Here is a 14,387-nt window from a genome sequence, read left to right on the forward strand (position 1 = left end):
AAAATCTGCCTCAATAGAATAATAAATTACCATAAATTTCTATTGCTGGCCTATCCCTTTGGCACGATTTTCTTTATTCTTTCAAAATATGTTTATTACATCATTACGAACTAGAAAACACGTCGCCTAGGTTCGTACATTCCTTTATAGTTGAGATAGGCCATTTTGATTGTAGCTGGTGTGACCTCGGTTCCATAAGAACCTAACTTACTAAAAATCACTTGTTTTCGTTTATACATGTTAGTTACACCTTAATTAACAATACCTAACACCATTTGATAAAAAATATTAATATTTATCAATTTAATGCATTTTTTAAAATCTGCCTCAATAGAATAATAAATTACCATAAATTTCTATTGCTGGCCTATCCCTTTGGCACGATTTTCTTCATTCTTTCAAAATATGTTTATTACATCATTACGAACTAGAAAACACGTCGCCTAGGTTCGTACACTCCTTTATAGTTGAGATAGGTCACTTTGAATTAAACAGGTGTGACCTCGGTTCCATAAGAACCTTATTTACCAAAAATCAACTTTTTCGTTTATACATGTTAGATACACCTTAATTAACAATACCTAACACCATTTCGATAAAAAAATATTAATATTTATCAATTTAATGCATTTTTTAAAATCTGCCTCAATAGAATAATAAATTACCATAAATTTCTATTGCTGGCCTATCCCTTTGGCACGATTTTCTTTATTCTTTCAAAATATGTTTATTACATCATTACGAACTAGAAAACACGTCGCCTAGGTTCGTACACTCATTTATAGTTGAGATAGGTAACTTTTGAATTAAACAGGTGTGACCTCGGTTCCATATGAACCTAACATACTAAAAATCAACTTTTTTCGTTTATACATGTTAGTTACACCTTAATTAACAATACCTAACACCATTTCGATAAAAAATATTATTATTTATCAATTTAATGCATTATTTAAAATCTGCCTCAGTAGAACAATAAATTACCACAAATTTCTATTGCTGGCCTATCCCTTTGGCACGATTTTCTTTATTCTTTCAAAATATGTTTATTACATCATTACGAACTAGAAAACTCGTCGCCTAGGTTCGTACACTCATTTATAGTTGAGATAGGTAACTTTTGAATTAAACAGGTGTGACCTCGGTTCCATATGAACCTAACATACTAAAAATCAACTTTTTTCGTTTATACATGTTAGTTACACCTTAATTAACAATACCTAACACCATTTCGATAAAAAATATTATTATTTATCAATTTAATGCATTATTAAAAATCTGCCTCAGTAGAACAATAAATTACCACAAATTTCTATTGCTGGCCTATCCCCTTAGCACGATTTTCTTTATTCTTTCAAAATATGTTTATTACATCATTACGAACTAGAAAACACGTCGCCTAGGTTAGCCCACTCTTTAGTAGTGTTGCTATGTAGCCTGGAATTGACCTCATGTGACCTCGGTTGCACGACGACGCTATTACACAACTTAATGTTTTATATGTCTTTTTACATTATTTAGCTGGTATTGAACAATAGTAGGCACCTTTTAGCTTATTGAAGATGAAACTACCTCGATTTTAATCCAAAATTAAAAAAAATTATCTAAAATTACTAACTGGCTACCACAAAAACCTATTGCTGGCATCTCCTGTTAACTTTTTTTCTCGTTTTTCTTTTGATATGTGTTAAACACATGGTTATGAACAAAAAATGACGTAGTATAGGTTAGCTCACTCTTTAGTAGTGTAGATAAACAGCCTGGAATGGACCTCATGTGACCTCGGTTGCACAACGATGCTATGACACAAATTAATGTCTTATATGTCTATTTTCATTATTTAGAGGGTAATGATTAATACTTAGCAGTTTTTAGCTAATTAAAGTAGTAACAACCTTGATTTTTACCTTAATTGAAAAATTGCCTAAAATACTAACTGACTACCATAAAAACCTATTGCTGGCATCTCCTCTTAAATTTTTTTCTCGTTTTTCTTTTGATATGTGTTAAACACATTGGTATGAACAACAAATGACGTAGCCTAGGTTAGCCCACTCCTTAGTAGTGTTGCTATACAGCCTGGAATGGACCTCATGTGACCTCGGTTGCACGACGACGCTATTACACAAATTAATGTTTTATATGTCTATTTACATTATTTAGCTGGTATCGAACAATACTAGGCACTTTTTAGGTTATTGAAGTAGAAACCAGCTCGATTTTAATCCAAATTAAAAAATTACCTAAAATTACTAACTGACTACAATAAAAACCTATTGCTGGCATCTCCTCTTAAATTTTTTTCTCGTTTTTCTTTTGATATGTGTTAAACACATTGTTATGAACAAAAAATGACGTAGCCTAGGTTAGCCCACTCCTTAGTAGTGTTGCTATACAGCCTGGAATGGACCTCATGTGACCTCGGTGTCACGAAGATGCTATTACTCAAATTATTGTTTTATATGTCTATTTACATTATTTAGAGGGTAATGAACAATACTAATGTAATGTATATAAAATAATGTAAATAAGCATAACTAATTTGTTAAGTAATGTAAGTAGACTATGAAACATTGAGATGACTTGAGTGGAATATTTGAAATATAGTAAAAAGACAACTATAGCTTCATATGCTCATAACAAACATTAATTTGTGTAATAACGTCGTCTTGCATGACCTTAATAGGCCTAATTAAGGTGTCAAACTTACAAAATCCCAACAATGAAAAAAATCTAATTTTGATGTTGTCCTAAAGGTCCAATGTGCACTGAATTTAAAGAGTTAAAAAGAAAAGTTTATACTTAATTTTGAAAAATAATGTTGAAGTTGAGTCCTCTTGAGGTTTACTATGATATTACTTGATATAAACTGGGTTTCTTGATGATATTAATTAATTTTATTTAGATAAAATCTGGAATACTTTTAACTAACAGTTTAATCTTCCACTCTGGCTTCTTTCTCTCTCCAATCTCAATGTTCACATAATTCATTGTTGAACACGTGGCTATGGAATGAATATTATTGATGATTAATTGAACAGATTAATGAAATTGTATTTAAATTAGGGAAATGAATACTAGGCCAGCCTTTCTGATGAGTAATTAATAACAAAGGTGTATGAACAAAAGTTAATATTTTAAGAAACTTAAAACGAATGAAGTGAGATAAAATATTACAATCCCCATATTATTCTTATGGAGAATAAATAAACTGTTGTAGTTTGCTTCTTTATGCGGATATATTTTAATCAAATTAGGCAATTTGGTTTATTTCATACTAAGCTATCAATATTTCCAGAGATGCCAGCAATAGGTTTTTATGGTAGTCAGTTAGTAATTTTAGGTAATTTTTCAATTTAGGTTAAAATTAAGGTTGTTACCACTTTAATTAGCTAAACACTGCTTAGTATTGTTCATTACCCTCTAAATAATGTAAATAGACATATAAAACATTAATTTGTGTAATAGCGTCGTCGTGCAACCGAGGTCACATGAGGTCCATTCCAGGCTGTATAGCAACACTACTAAGGAGTGGGCTAACCTAGGCTACGTCATTTGTTGTTCATACCAATGTGTTTAACACATATCAAAAGAAAAACGAGAAAAAAATTTAAGAGGAGATGCCAGCAATAGGTTTTTATGGTAGTCAGTTAGTATTTTAGGCAATTTTTCAATTAAGGTAAAAATCAAGGTTGTTACTACGTTAATTAGCTAAAAACTGCTAAGTATTAATAATTACCTTCTAAATAATGAAAATAGACATATAAAACATTAATTTGTGTCATAGCATCGTTGTGCAACCGAGGTCACATGAGGTCCATTCCAGGCTGTTTAGCTACACTACTAAAGAGTGAGCTAACACATACAACGTCATTTTTTGTTCATAACCATGTCTTTAACACATATCAAAAGAAAAACGAGAAAAAAGTTAACAGGAGATGCCAGCAATAGGTTTTTGTGGTAGCCAGTTAGTAATTTTAGGTAATTTTTTTTAATTTTGGATTAAAATCGAGGTAGTTTCTTCTTCAATAAGCTAAAAGGTGCCTACTATTGTTCAATACCAGCTAAATAATGTAAAAAGACATATAAAACATTAAGTTGTGTAATAGCGTCGTCGTGCAACCGAGGTCACATGAGGTCAATTCCAGGCTACATAGCAACACTACTAAAGAGTGGGCTAACCTAGGCGACGTGTTTTCTAGTTCGTAATGATGTAATAAACATATTTTGAAAGAATAAAGAAAATCGTGCCAAAGGGATAGGCCAGCAATAGAAATTTATGGTAATTTATTATTCTATTGAGGCAGATTTTAAAAAATGCAATAAATTGATAAATATTAATATTTTTTATCGAAATGGTGTTAGGTATTGTTAATTAAGGTGTAACTAACATGTATAAACGAAAAAGTTGATTTTTGGTAAATAAGGTTCTTATGGAACCGAGGTCACACCTGTTTAATTCAAAGTTACCTATCTCAACTATAAAGGAGTGTACAAACCTAGGCGACGAGTTTTCTAGTTCGTAATGATGTAATAAACATATTTTGAAAGAATAAAGAAAATCGTGCCAAAGGGATAGGCCAGCAATAGAAATTTATGGTAATTTATTGTTCTTTTGAGGCAGATTTTAAATAATTCATAAAATTGATAAATATTAATATTTTTTATCGAAATGGTAATAGGTATTGTTAATTAAGGTGTAACTAACATGTATAAACGAAAAAGTTGATTTTTGGTACATAAGGTTCTTATGGAACCGAGGTCACACCTGTTTAATTCAAAGTTACCTATCTCAACTATAAAGGAGTGTACGAACCTAGGCGACGTGTTTTCTAGTTCGTAATGATGTAATAAACATATTTTGAAAGAATAAAGAAAATCGTGCCAAAGGGATAGGCCAGCAATAGAAATTTATGGTAATTTATTATTCTATTGAGGCAGATTTTAAAAAATGCATTAAATTGATAAACATTAATATTTTTTATCGAAATGGTGTTAGGTATTGTTAATTAAGGTGTAACTAACATGTATAAACGAAAAAGTTGATTTTTGGTAAATAAGGTTCTTATGGAACCGAGGTCACACCTGTTTAATTCAAAGTTACCTATCTCAACTATAAAGGAATGTACGAACCTAGGCGACGAGTTTTCTAGTTCGTAATGATGTAATAAACATATTTTGAAAGAAAATCGTGCCAAAGGGATAGGCCAGCAATAGAAATTTATGGTAATTTATTGTTCTTTTGAGGCAGATTTTAAATAATGCATAAAATTGATAAATATTAATATTTTTTATCGAAATGGTGTTAGGTATTGTTTATTAAGGTGTAACTAACATGTATAAACGAAAAAAAGTGATTTTTAGTAAGTTAGGTTCTTATGGAACCGAGGTCACACCAGCTACAATCAAAATGGCCTATCTCAACTATAAAGGAGTGTACGAACCTAGGCGACGTGTTTTCTAGTTCGTAATGATGTAGTAAACATATTTTGAAAGAATAAAGAAAATCGTGCCAAAGGGATAGGCCAGCAATAGAAATTTATGGTAATTTATTATTCTATTGAGGCAGATTTTAAAAAATGCATTAAATTGATAAACATTAATATTTTTTATCGAAATGGTGTTAGGTATTGTTAATTAAGGTGTAACTAACATGTATAAACGAAAAAGTTGATTTTTGGTAAATAAGGTTCTTATGGAACCGAGGTCACACCTGTTTAATTCAAAGTTACCTATCTCAACTATAAAGGAGTGTACGAACCTAGGCGACGTGTTTTCTAGTTCGTAATGATGTAATAAACATATTTTGAAAGAATAAAGAAAATCGTGCTAAAGGGATAGGCCAGCAATAGAAATTTATCGTAATTTAATATTTTCTTGAGCAAAATTTAAATAATGCATTTAATTGATAATAACTGATAATTTTTTTCGAAAAGGCGTTAGATATTGTTTATTAAGAAGTAACAAACATGTAAAAACGAAAAAACAAGATTTTTAGTAAGTTGGGTTCTTATGGAACCGAGGTCACACCAGTTTAATTCAAAGTCACCTATCTCAACTATAAATAGTTATTAGAACATAAACGAAGTTTTTTCCAGTTCATAACAATGTAATAAACATATTTCAAATGAAAAACAGAAAATCGTACCAACCGAATAAGCCAGCAATAGAAATTTATGGCAATTTCTTATTTTCTTGAGGTCCTGTTTTGTTTACAATTTGTTTCCCGTTATTACAGCCATTTAAAGCCTCGTTTAACTAAATAATACGATCTAATCATAAACAATAACCTGTACCCAAGTTATATAACCAAACAGTAAAGCACAAATCAAGAAATTAACCCTAAAATAATAGAAACAAAGTTTCGTGGACACTAGCGCCCATGTGTCACGTACATGAACTAGATACGAAAAACGAGCTTCAAAATTTACAATGGGATGAGAAGTCTTCTTGTGATTGTTAGTCTATGGTGCTAGGATCGGCTTTAGGCGTTTACTTTGTTTACAACTCCTTAACATTAATTCATTTATGCAGTTGTTTACATATATTAAAGACACTTGCTATACTCAACGGTTGGCGGGAACAACCGAACGCCATCTTGGCCGTGTGCCGCCAAAAAAAAGTTCCCGCCACTTGATTTTTTGGAGGTTATGTCGTCGGCTCTATGACGAATGCTGCTGTGACGCCATCATTGTTATGACGTTTTACTGTGACGTATATTCGTCGGAGGGGAAGTAGGAGAAGTGGAGTGAGTTATTGCTAATCTATTGCCAGTTTCACGCCGATCTAAATTAGTTAATTTACAACAAAAGGCCTAGGCCTACTAGGATTTTTATTCCAAGATATGGTAGGCCCTACCTAAGTTGTTGAGAAAGAAATATGGTTTCGTCAAATCTTAAGCCTAGGCTTAGGAACTAAGACCTATAAGTTAGGCAATTATGATTTTACTCAATAGGCCAAGTCATCCCATTGCATAGGCCTAGCATATCTAACCACTGACCTGCATTGAATGAATAGCCTTCCATCCATCTTCTACCCCTTTGATATCAATATATTTCGACTCCATTGGCAGTAGCAGCTGATCCAGAATTTTAAGCTCACCTTGGTGATACTTTATAGCTTCGAGAGTCATTTTGTATGTTTTTATTTCAAATTAACCTATTAAACAAACACGTGTCATCTTTCACTTTACACTACTCAAGATATCTTCCATTCAACACCAAACCAACACCTTGGAATACCGGTAACCTCTAAAACTCCAACATTGAACTAGAAGTGAATCTGATAAAAAATATTACCCAATGAACAACAAAGACCAAAGTATCTACGGACAGAACAACATATTTTGGTTTTGATGAGTGAGTGAATTTGAGTTGAAGTGCTAGTGCAGTGTCAGTTTCATTCATACATTCAGTCGGTCCGGTCGGTGTCAACTTTATTTTTTTGTTTACTTAATAACATGTGACCAGAAAAGTCAAGCTAGCCAACGTGAAAGAAGTTGGTGTCCTGATGTAAATGTTACTATATATATGAGACAGGGTAGGCACGGCCGCCTTTAAAGGCGGCCGTGGGGTAGGTCATAGCAAAACTGGCTAAGTAAAACTACAAATTCTTTCAGGAAGCACAAAAAACGTTCATCTTTTGTTCTGATGAAGTAATTGAGTTGTCATTTTTTATACAAGTACATTAAGTACCTATTAATTTTTTTTGTCCTAGGACGCTAGGCACGAGCCTATGGGATTGTTTTTCACATTATACTTCAGGCTAGACCTAGGGGTTACGGCATTATCACTTAGATAAAATCCTCAGGAAAAAACCTTAGGGACTGAAGTCCCGCGCTCTATAACCACTACGCCAGCTCGCTCCCCCCCCCTTATTAAAAAAATCTCTGGAAACAAATATTTTTCCGCTTTTATTATTAACTAGCCTTTAAAAATACATTAATCATACCACTTAGCCAGTTTTGCAACAACCATTATGATTTTAAAAAACCGTTTTGCTTCGGCAAACATTTTAAAATGGTATTTAAGGATTTTAAAATAAAAGCATAGTTTGACACACAAAACCTTTTAATAACGTTCTTAACTCCCTATATTAGCATGACGTGAAACAATTATTTTAAAAAGCAAGAAAGTAGTTGTCGTAGTTTTAAAAGGGATTATCAGTGCTTTAGTAGTAACGTCATATAGTCTTAAAATTTAAAACAACCAGGTCAACTTCTTCTTCAACATTGTCATCAACAGATTTCATTATTGTCTCCATATTTTAATAATAAACGTTAGATCAATGCACTGAAAGACAGCTGCAACTTTTAAACTAGCCACTCTTCAGTAACTTTACAAACTTAAGAGTCATTCGATCATAAGCTGTGCTACCATTGGTCGGCAGCAAATGACCAGTTCTGCTACAAAAGTCGGGATGGAAAAGGCGAGTTTTGCTGCAACCGCTGAACTTAAGAATAAATTTTAAATAGCAAATAGCTAGTTTTGACATAAACTGAGCACACGGTCTGGTCTATTGACTCCTATAGAATAATTACAAATTAAACGTCAAAATAATAATTTTGAAAAAATGTCACTAAGCCAGTTTTTTTAAGGAAATTAAATTTTAGGTTTTGCTAGGGATTTTTGATGGTGGTTACCCACCTCATATAGGAAAATTAAGGGGTGATATAGTAAAGTAGATATAAGATAATATAATAAAATAGATATAAGGTAATATAGAAATCCATGGCAGTGCAATTATACTTCTCATCATATTGTTAAATTTGCAGCCTATACTATGATGATGTTCATCCTGGTTAGTGGTTATACCAGAATGCGCTGGTTGACGGTTGACCATGGACTAACTAACACAAGTAGATTTCTCATCCCATTGTTAAATCTGATACTTGTTTTTATCTGTGGTCCATTCATGTTGCTGACTGTGAGAGATAGTCTCGACGTACCTAATTTTTTCTCTTTTCTCAGAGTTAATTTCATGACTTTTGTTTTAGGTAATTGACAATACTGTTCGGTTATGCAACCAAAGACGATCTAATTTGAAATTAGATCGTTATATTTGGTAAAACTAGTTTTGTAAGAACAAGAAACAATTATTGTTTACAATTGTTAATAATTGTAAACTACCAAGGCAAGTATTGAACCAGGGTAGTCTGATTCAAGCTGACCAGCTGACCCATCTAGAGATGCTTCTACATCTTCTTCCTGACGATCTAATCCAATGAGCTGATACCCTACTGGACTGAGGCTGTTTAGGATTTCGTCCTCTTCAGCCGGGGAAATTTAAAATGTATATTTTAATTATAATCATATATAGCATTTATTGCTCAATGGTTATACAATTTAAAAATTTATGTTTATCAATGTATATTATGACGTTATAGCTGGCTCAAGTCACGAGCCCGAGCCCTACAGCAGGTATATAGGGGGAGACCATGTCAGGTTGATACCTTTCCGGGGTGTGTCTTTTGTAAACGATTCTGGGGGTAACGTATCTGGTTAACACATAAATTGCAATTGGAATATCTGGTAATTGGTATATGCTAAAGTGACTATAATTATGTAAATAATACGCAAACCCAACAATAACTCCTCATATTGACGAGTGCATGTTTGAAATGAACTTGAGTGTCCGCGGCGGGATTCGTCTCCCCACGGCCTCTGACGTCAATATGACGTAAGGGGGAGACGTTGCAGGGGGGGGGGTCTTTGCGCGTCCCCTTCACTTTGATAGAGAAACTGACTTGGAAAACTTTAAAACTATACAATGCATAAGTTTTGTAAACCATATAAAAGTATCTAACTTTTTCAATGAGGGTAAAGGTTTATTACTTATTCATTCAAATATTAGAAGTTACAGTAGGAACATTGATGCTGCATTGGTTTTGTTACAAGTCCAAACATTGAATTTGATTGAATCACATCGATGGATACGATTTATTTAATACATACACGGTGGCGGATCCAGGGCCGGGGGGAGCCGGGCAACCAGGGCTCCACGCCCAGCGGGTCCTCGTGGCCCGGACCTAATAAAGCGCTGGTCGGGTCGGTCGGTTAGAAGCACGAGGCCCTTAAGCTCAACCAGCCTATAAGTAAGCAAAGAGTAAAAGAGACAAAGAAATCTAAATCTGGTAGGCCTATATTGAAATTTCTTACTCCAATGGTCAAATGTGGTGTGTGTGTGTCATTTAGCTAACCATTTTCAGCACGTTAAATATGAAAATATAAACTGAAAATGCACTACCTATGTTGTGGTTCAATAAAATACAAAATAAAAGTTAATCAAACACAGCTAACTAGTTAAAAAAGCCTCAAAAACACATTTTTGGGCTAATTTTTTCAACAAATCCTGGGAGAGGACCCCCAGACACCCCGGTTAGTAGGGCCCCACCAAAGTCGATTTCTCAGGGCCCCGATAAGCCTGGATCCGCCACTGTACAGACAACTGGATCAGAAATGACGGCATCATTGTGTACTTGTGTAGTGAGCTGACAAATCTATCAGCTGACAGATGTTTTAAATAGTTTTATTGAATTTTGGTTGCTAAGAAGAGAAAAATAAACAAAGGGACATTCTTCTAGGCTTTTCTAACAAAAGTGGTTCATTTTTATTTTCTCTAGACAATTAATTGTTAATTAATTTTAAAAGTATGATAAATTAAACGATAATATTTAGTGGAAACCTCAAGACTTTTATTTAAAGTATTTCTATTATTTAAATGAGGTTCTTTTCACTAAAATTGGTGACCCCGATTTGAACACATCAAGAACACATATAATGGAAATCAATGAAGAAATATTGGCAAGACTAAAACTGATGGAAGAGCAAAATCAAGATCTCAGAAAACAGTTTAATGATGTCATTGGAGTTGACTCTCAATATTCAAGACAAAATCGTGCTTCAGAAGAGGATTTTTTGGTTAATCCAATGAATCAGAAAACTAAAAAAAAAAAACAGTTCAGTAAATCCAAGACCGCCTGACAACACAACTTCAATGCAATCTCCACAATTTAAATTTCCCTATTTTTGGTGTGAGAAACCAGCACTTTGGTTCATACAGATTGAGGCAATTTTCTCTCTATGGCACATTTTTTATGAGAGCCTTCGTTTCACACACGTTGTGACACACTTAGATGAGATGACTGCTTCCGAAATACAGAATTTACTCTCAAACCCAAATCTGGAAAACCCTTACACGAGCCTGAAGAAAGAACTAATAAGAAGATTATCAGTCTCGGAACATAAGAGGATTAAGCAGTTACTCGTAGAAGAATGTCCCTTTTGTTTATTTTTCTCTTCTTAGCAACCAAAATTCAATAAAACTATTTAAAACATCTGTCAGCTGATAGATTTGTCAAAAATTCCGTTTTCAAGTGTGGTGAGCTGACAAATCTATCAGCTGACAGATGTTTTAAATAGTTTTATTGAATTTTGGTTGCTAAGAAAAGAAAAATAAACAAAGGGACATTCTTCTAGGCTTTTCTAACAAAAGTGGTTCATTTTTATTTTCTCTAGACAATTAATTGTTAATTAATTTTAAAAGTATGATAAATTAAACGATACATTTTAGTGAAAAGAACCTCATTTAAATAATAGAAATACTTTAAATAAAAGTCTTGAGGTTTCCACTAAATATTATCGTTTAATTTATCATACTTAATTAACAATTAATTGTCTAGAGAAAATAAAAATGAACCACTTTTGTTAGAAAAGCCTAGAAGAATGTCCCTTTGTTTATTTTTCTTTTCTTAGCAACCAAAATTCAATAAAACTATTTAAAACATCTGTCAGCTGATAGATTTGTCAGCTCACTACACTTGAAAACGGAATTTTGCATGACAATGCAACAGATAAGACTGGTTGAAGCGACTGGATTAGTATTTGACTGCACTTTGGACTCCAAACATTACAACATAATTCCAGTTTACCAAAGCCCATCCATGAATATTGATTTGTTTTTTAATGATCTAGAAACTCGCTTCACTACAAACAATTAAAATACTCACATGTTTTATCTTTACCAACTAACACATACCGCTCCCGACACATACACATACCGCTCTTCGTTCAACCAAAATTCAATTTGTCCGCGTTTTGGAAAAATCTCGCCCTAATCCGTATTTCCCTTGATCCCCTAAGTGTTGTGTGTTGGATGTCCAAATTGTAAGTAGCTATATATTATTTATTGTATTAGTGTTACAGTATAATAATTTTCAGTGGGTCGTACAAGCCGTCAGATTTCATGTTGTTTTTCATTTCCTGTTCTTGAGCACACGTTTTCAGATTTAGATATTAATAAGTACATTTTGTATCCATTTTGATCTAATTACTTGGTTGGTATTAATGCATAGTCAGTGATATTATCATTATTCTAAAATTAAAGAAATGTTCAATTGTTTGTGGTAAAATTAACGTAACTTGAAAAAAATATTAGTATTATAATCGTCATGGCAAACACATTGTTTTTATAAAACAGTAATATTCAAATCAATAGTTTACGAGAGTATAATTGCCATTGGTGAAATAATTGGGAAATTTGATATAGTTGGAAGTTGAAGTGGGCTGCAGGTTCGATACTGGCTTGCGATTGTAGATAGTGGGAGTGTGTTACAATATAGACGTATCCGCCATAACACTCTTTATATAGCCATTTATAATAAATAGTCTTTCATACCATACCATCGAGTTACGTACAGTTATACTGTGTAACAAATTGGACGACGAGACATAAACTTCAATTTTATAGTCGTTGGCAACGAGAAGGATTTGCGAGTGTTGGATCTTCTCAAACATTAAATAAATTTCACACCTTACTGTCACTGTCGCGGCTATATTGTAACCGAGCCAATCACTTCTTGTACCGATGGGGTTTTATACATTTTATATAGAAAAAATTAATGACAAGTATACTGAGGTAATAAGTAACTACATCACCTTGTGCTATTCAAATTGAGTTATACTCAACTTAAATTATTTTTAAATATAAGAATGTATCTTTAGTACATTCAATAAGAAGCCACTACAAAAGATACACCTTGGGTGCAACACTAAATTTAGTGTAGTAGTGTGCAAAGTAGAGTCAGTGTAGTCTTAAGATTATTTTCAGCTTTGGAAGAACTAAACAGTACCAGGAACGTCCAGAATAAGGACTTCTGGGGATAATTTTATTCCACAGGGGCCACTCAATTTTTATTTAACATCAAGCTGCCAACGCTCTGTTGTAATATTTTTATTCACTTTGTTCTTCCAACCCAGGGGCAACCAATATTTGTAAAGAGCCAGTTAGCTGAGAGTATTTGCAAGTAGAATATATATTTAAATATTTATTTAAATATATATTTTTTCTTTACATTTTTCAGGAAAGCAGCCTGGTGAATAAGTCTCTGACTCAAACCAGGGGTGGTGGAGGGACCGCTGGGCTTCGGCCAAACACCTCTCTCTCTCTCTCTCTCTCTCTCTGTAAACTTCTCATCCAGCTGGAAGTGTCTTTATGAATGAATGAATTACAGTAAATGAATGTTTAAAAGTGCTTTTATTTACACAATAAATGCACAACAATTGATTTCCTTAGCACTACATACAACGGTGTTCATGAAGACTGTCTGTTGCGGCTGGCGTATCTGGTTACAATTAATTAACATAACCAAACAACTATAATTAAAATAAAATCAACTGTAGGCCTACTGGTAAACACAGAATAAGAAAATAAAACAATATTTTTTCATACAATAAAGATATTTTATTTTCTTAACAAAAAGAATAAATATTTCTTAAGGGGGGAGTTCAAATAAAAAGTGAAAATCTTTATTTACAAACCAATTTTACTCATACTACACCTTAAGGTGAAGTTAAATAAAACATACAGAAAAAAACTGGAAAATTTTTTTTTCCGCTACCCAATGGTGGGGGGGGGGGGGGTTTGTGTATTGCAAGGGTTTGTGAGAACATAAATTTCTCAGGTTTTAAAAGTGATAGAGGGTTGTTTTGTTTTTTTTATCTGTTCCTGAGAGTAATACCTACAATCTCTAGCATGGGTTTAAGGAAATTATATAAAATAAAATTACAGTAAATTTTGAAATTTTGAAATAATTTTTTCTACAAAATAACTGGTAAAAACTATTTTTTTAAATATTTTAATGACATTACTTTTACAAATCCATGCTAGAGATTGTAGATATTGTCAAACTGAACAAAATAAAAAAAATTTCATCCTTCTATCTAGTATAGAACTTGAGATATTTATGTTCCCATGCGAAAAAAGTAAACTTTTGAAAAACGACCGAATACCAAAACACGGTGCTTTTAGTGATTGACGGAATGCAACTTCTAAGTATTTTTTTATGAGAAAAAAAAATCGTATAAGGTTGGTTTTAACTGTTTTATGTT

General features: G+C 32.9%; 1 protein-coding gene across 1 annotated transcript in view; it reads right to left on the reverse strand.

Moving 5' to 3' along the window:
• Positions 1-7,363, reverse strand: part of LOC128997997 (methylthioribose-1-phosphate isomerase) — a 32,789-nt gene extending 25,426 nt beyond the window's left edge. The window contains exon 1 of the mRNA XM_054423898.1: positions 7,001-7,363. Coding sequence (XP_054279873.1) covers positions 7,001-7,132 — 132 coding nt within the window. The 5' untranslated portion in view covers positions 7,133-7,363. The remainder of the gene's footprint in view (positions 1-7,000) is intronic.
• Positions 7,364-14,387: the final 7,024 nt, after the last annotated feature.

This window comes from Macrosteles quadrilineatus, unplaced genomic scaffold (assembly GCF_028750875.1).
Source record: "Macrosteles quadrilineatus isolate MER2022 unplaced genomic scaffold, UCM_ALF_1.0 Scaffold_7__1_contigs__length_78375512, whole genome shotgun sequence".
Lineage (NCBI taxonomy): Eukaryota > Metazoa > Arthropoda > Insecta > Hemiptera > Cicadellidae > Macrosteles > Macrosteles quadrilineatus.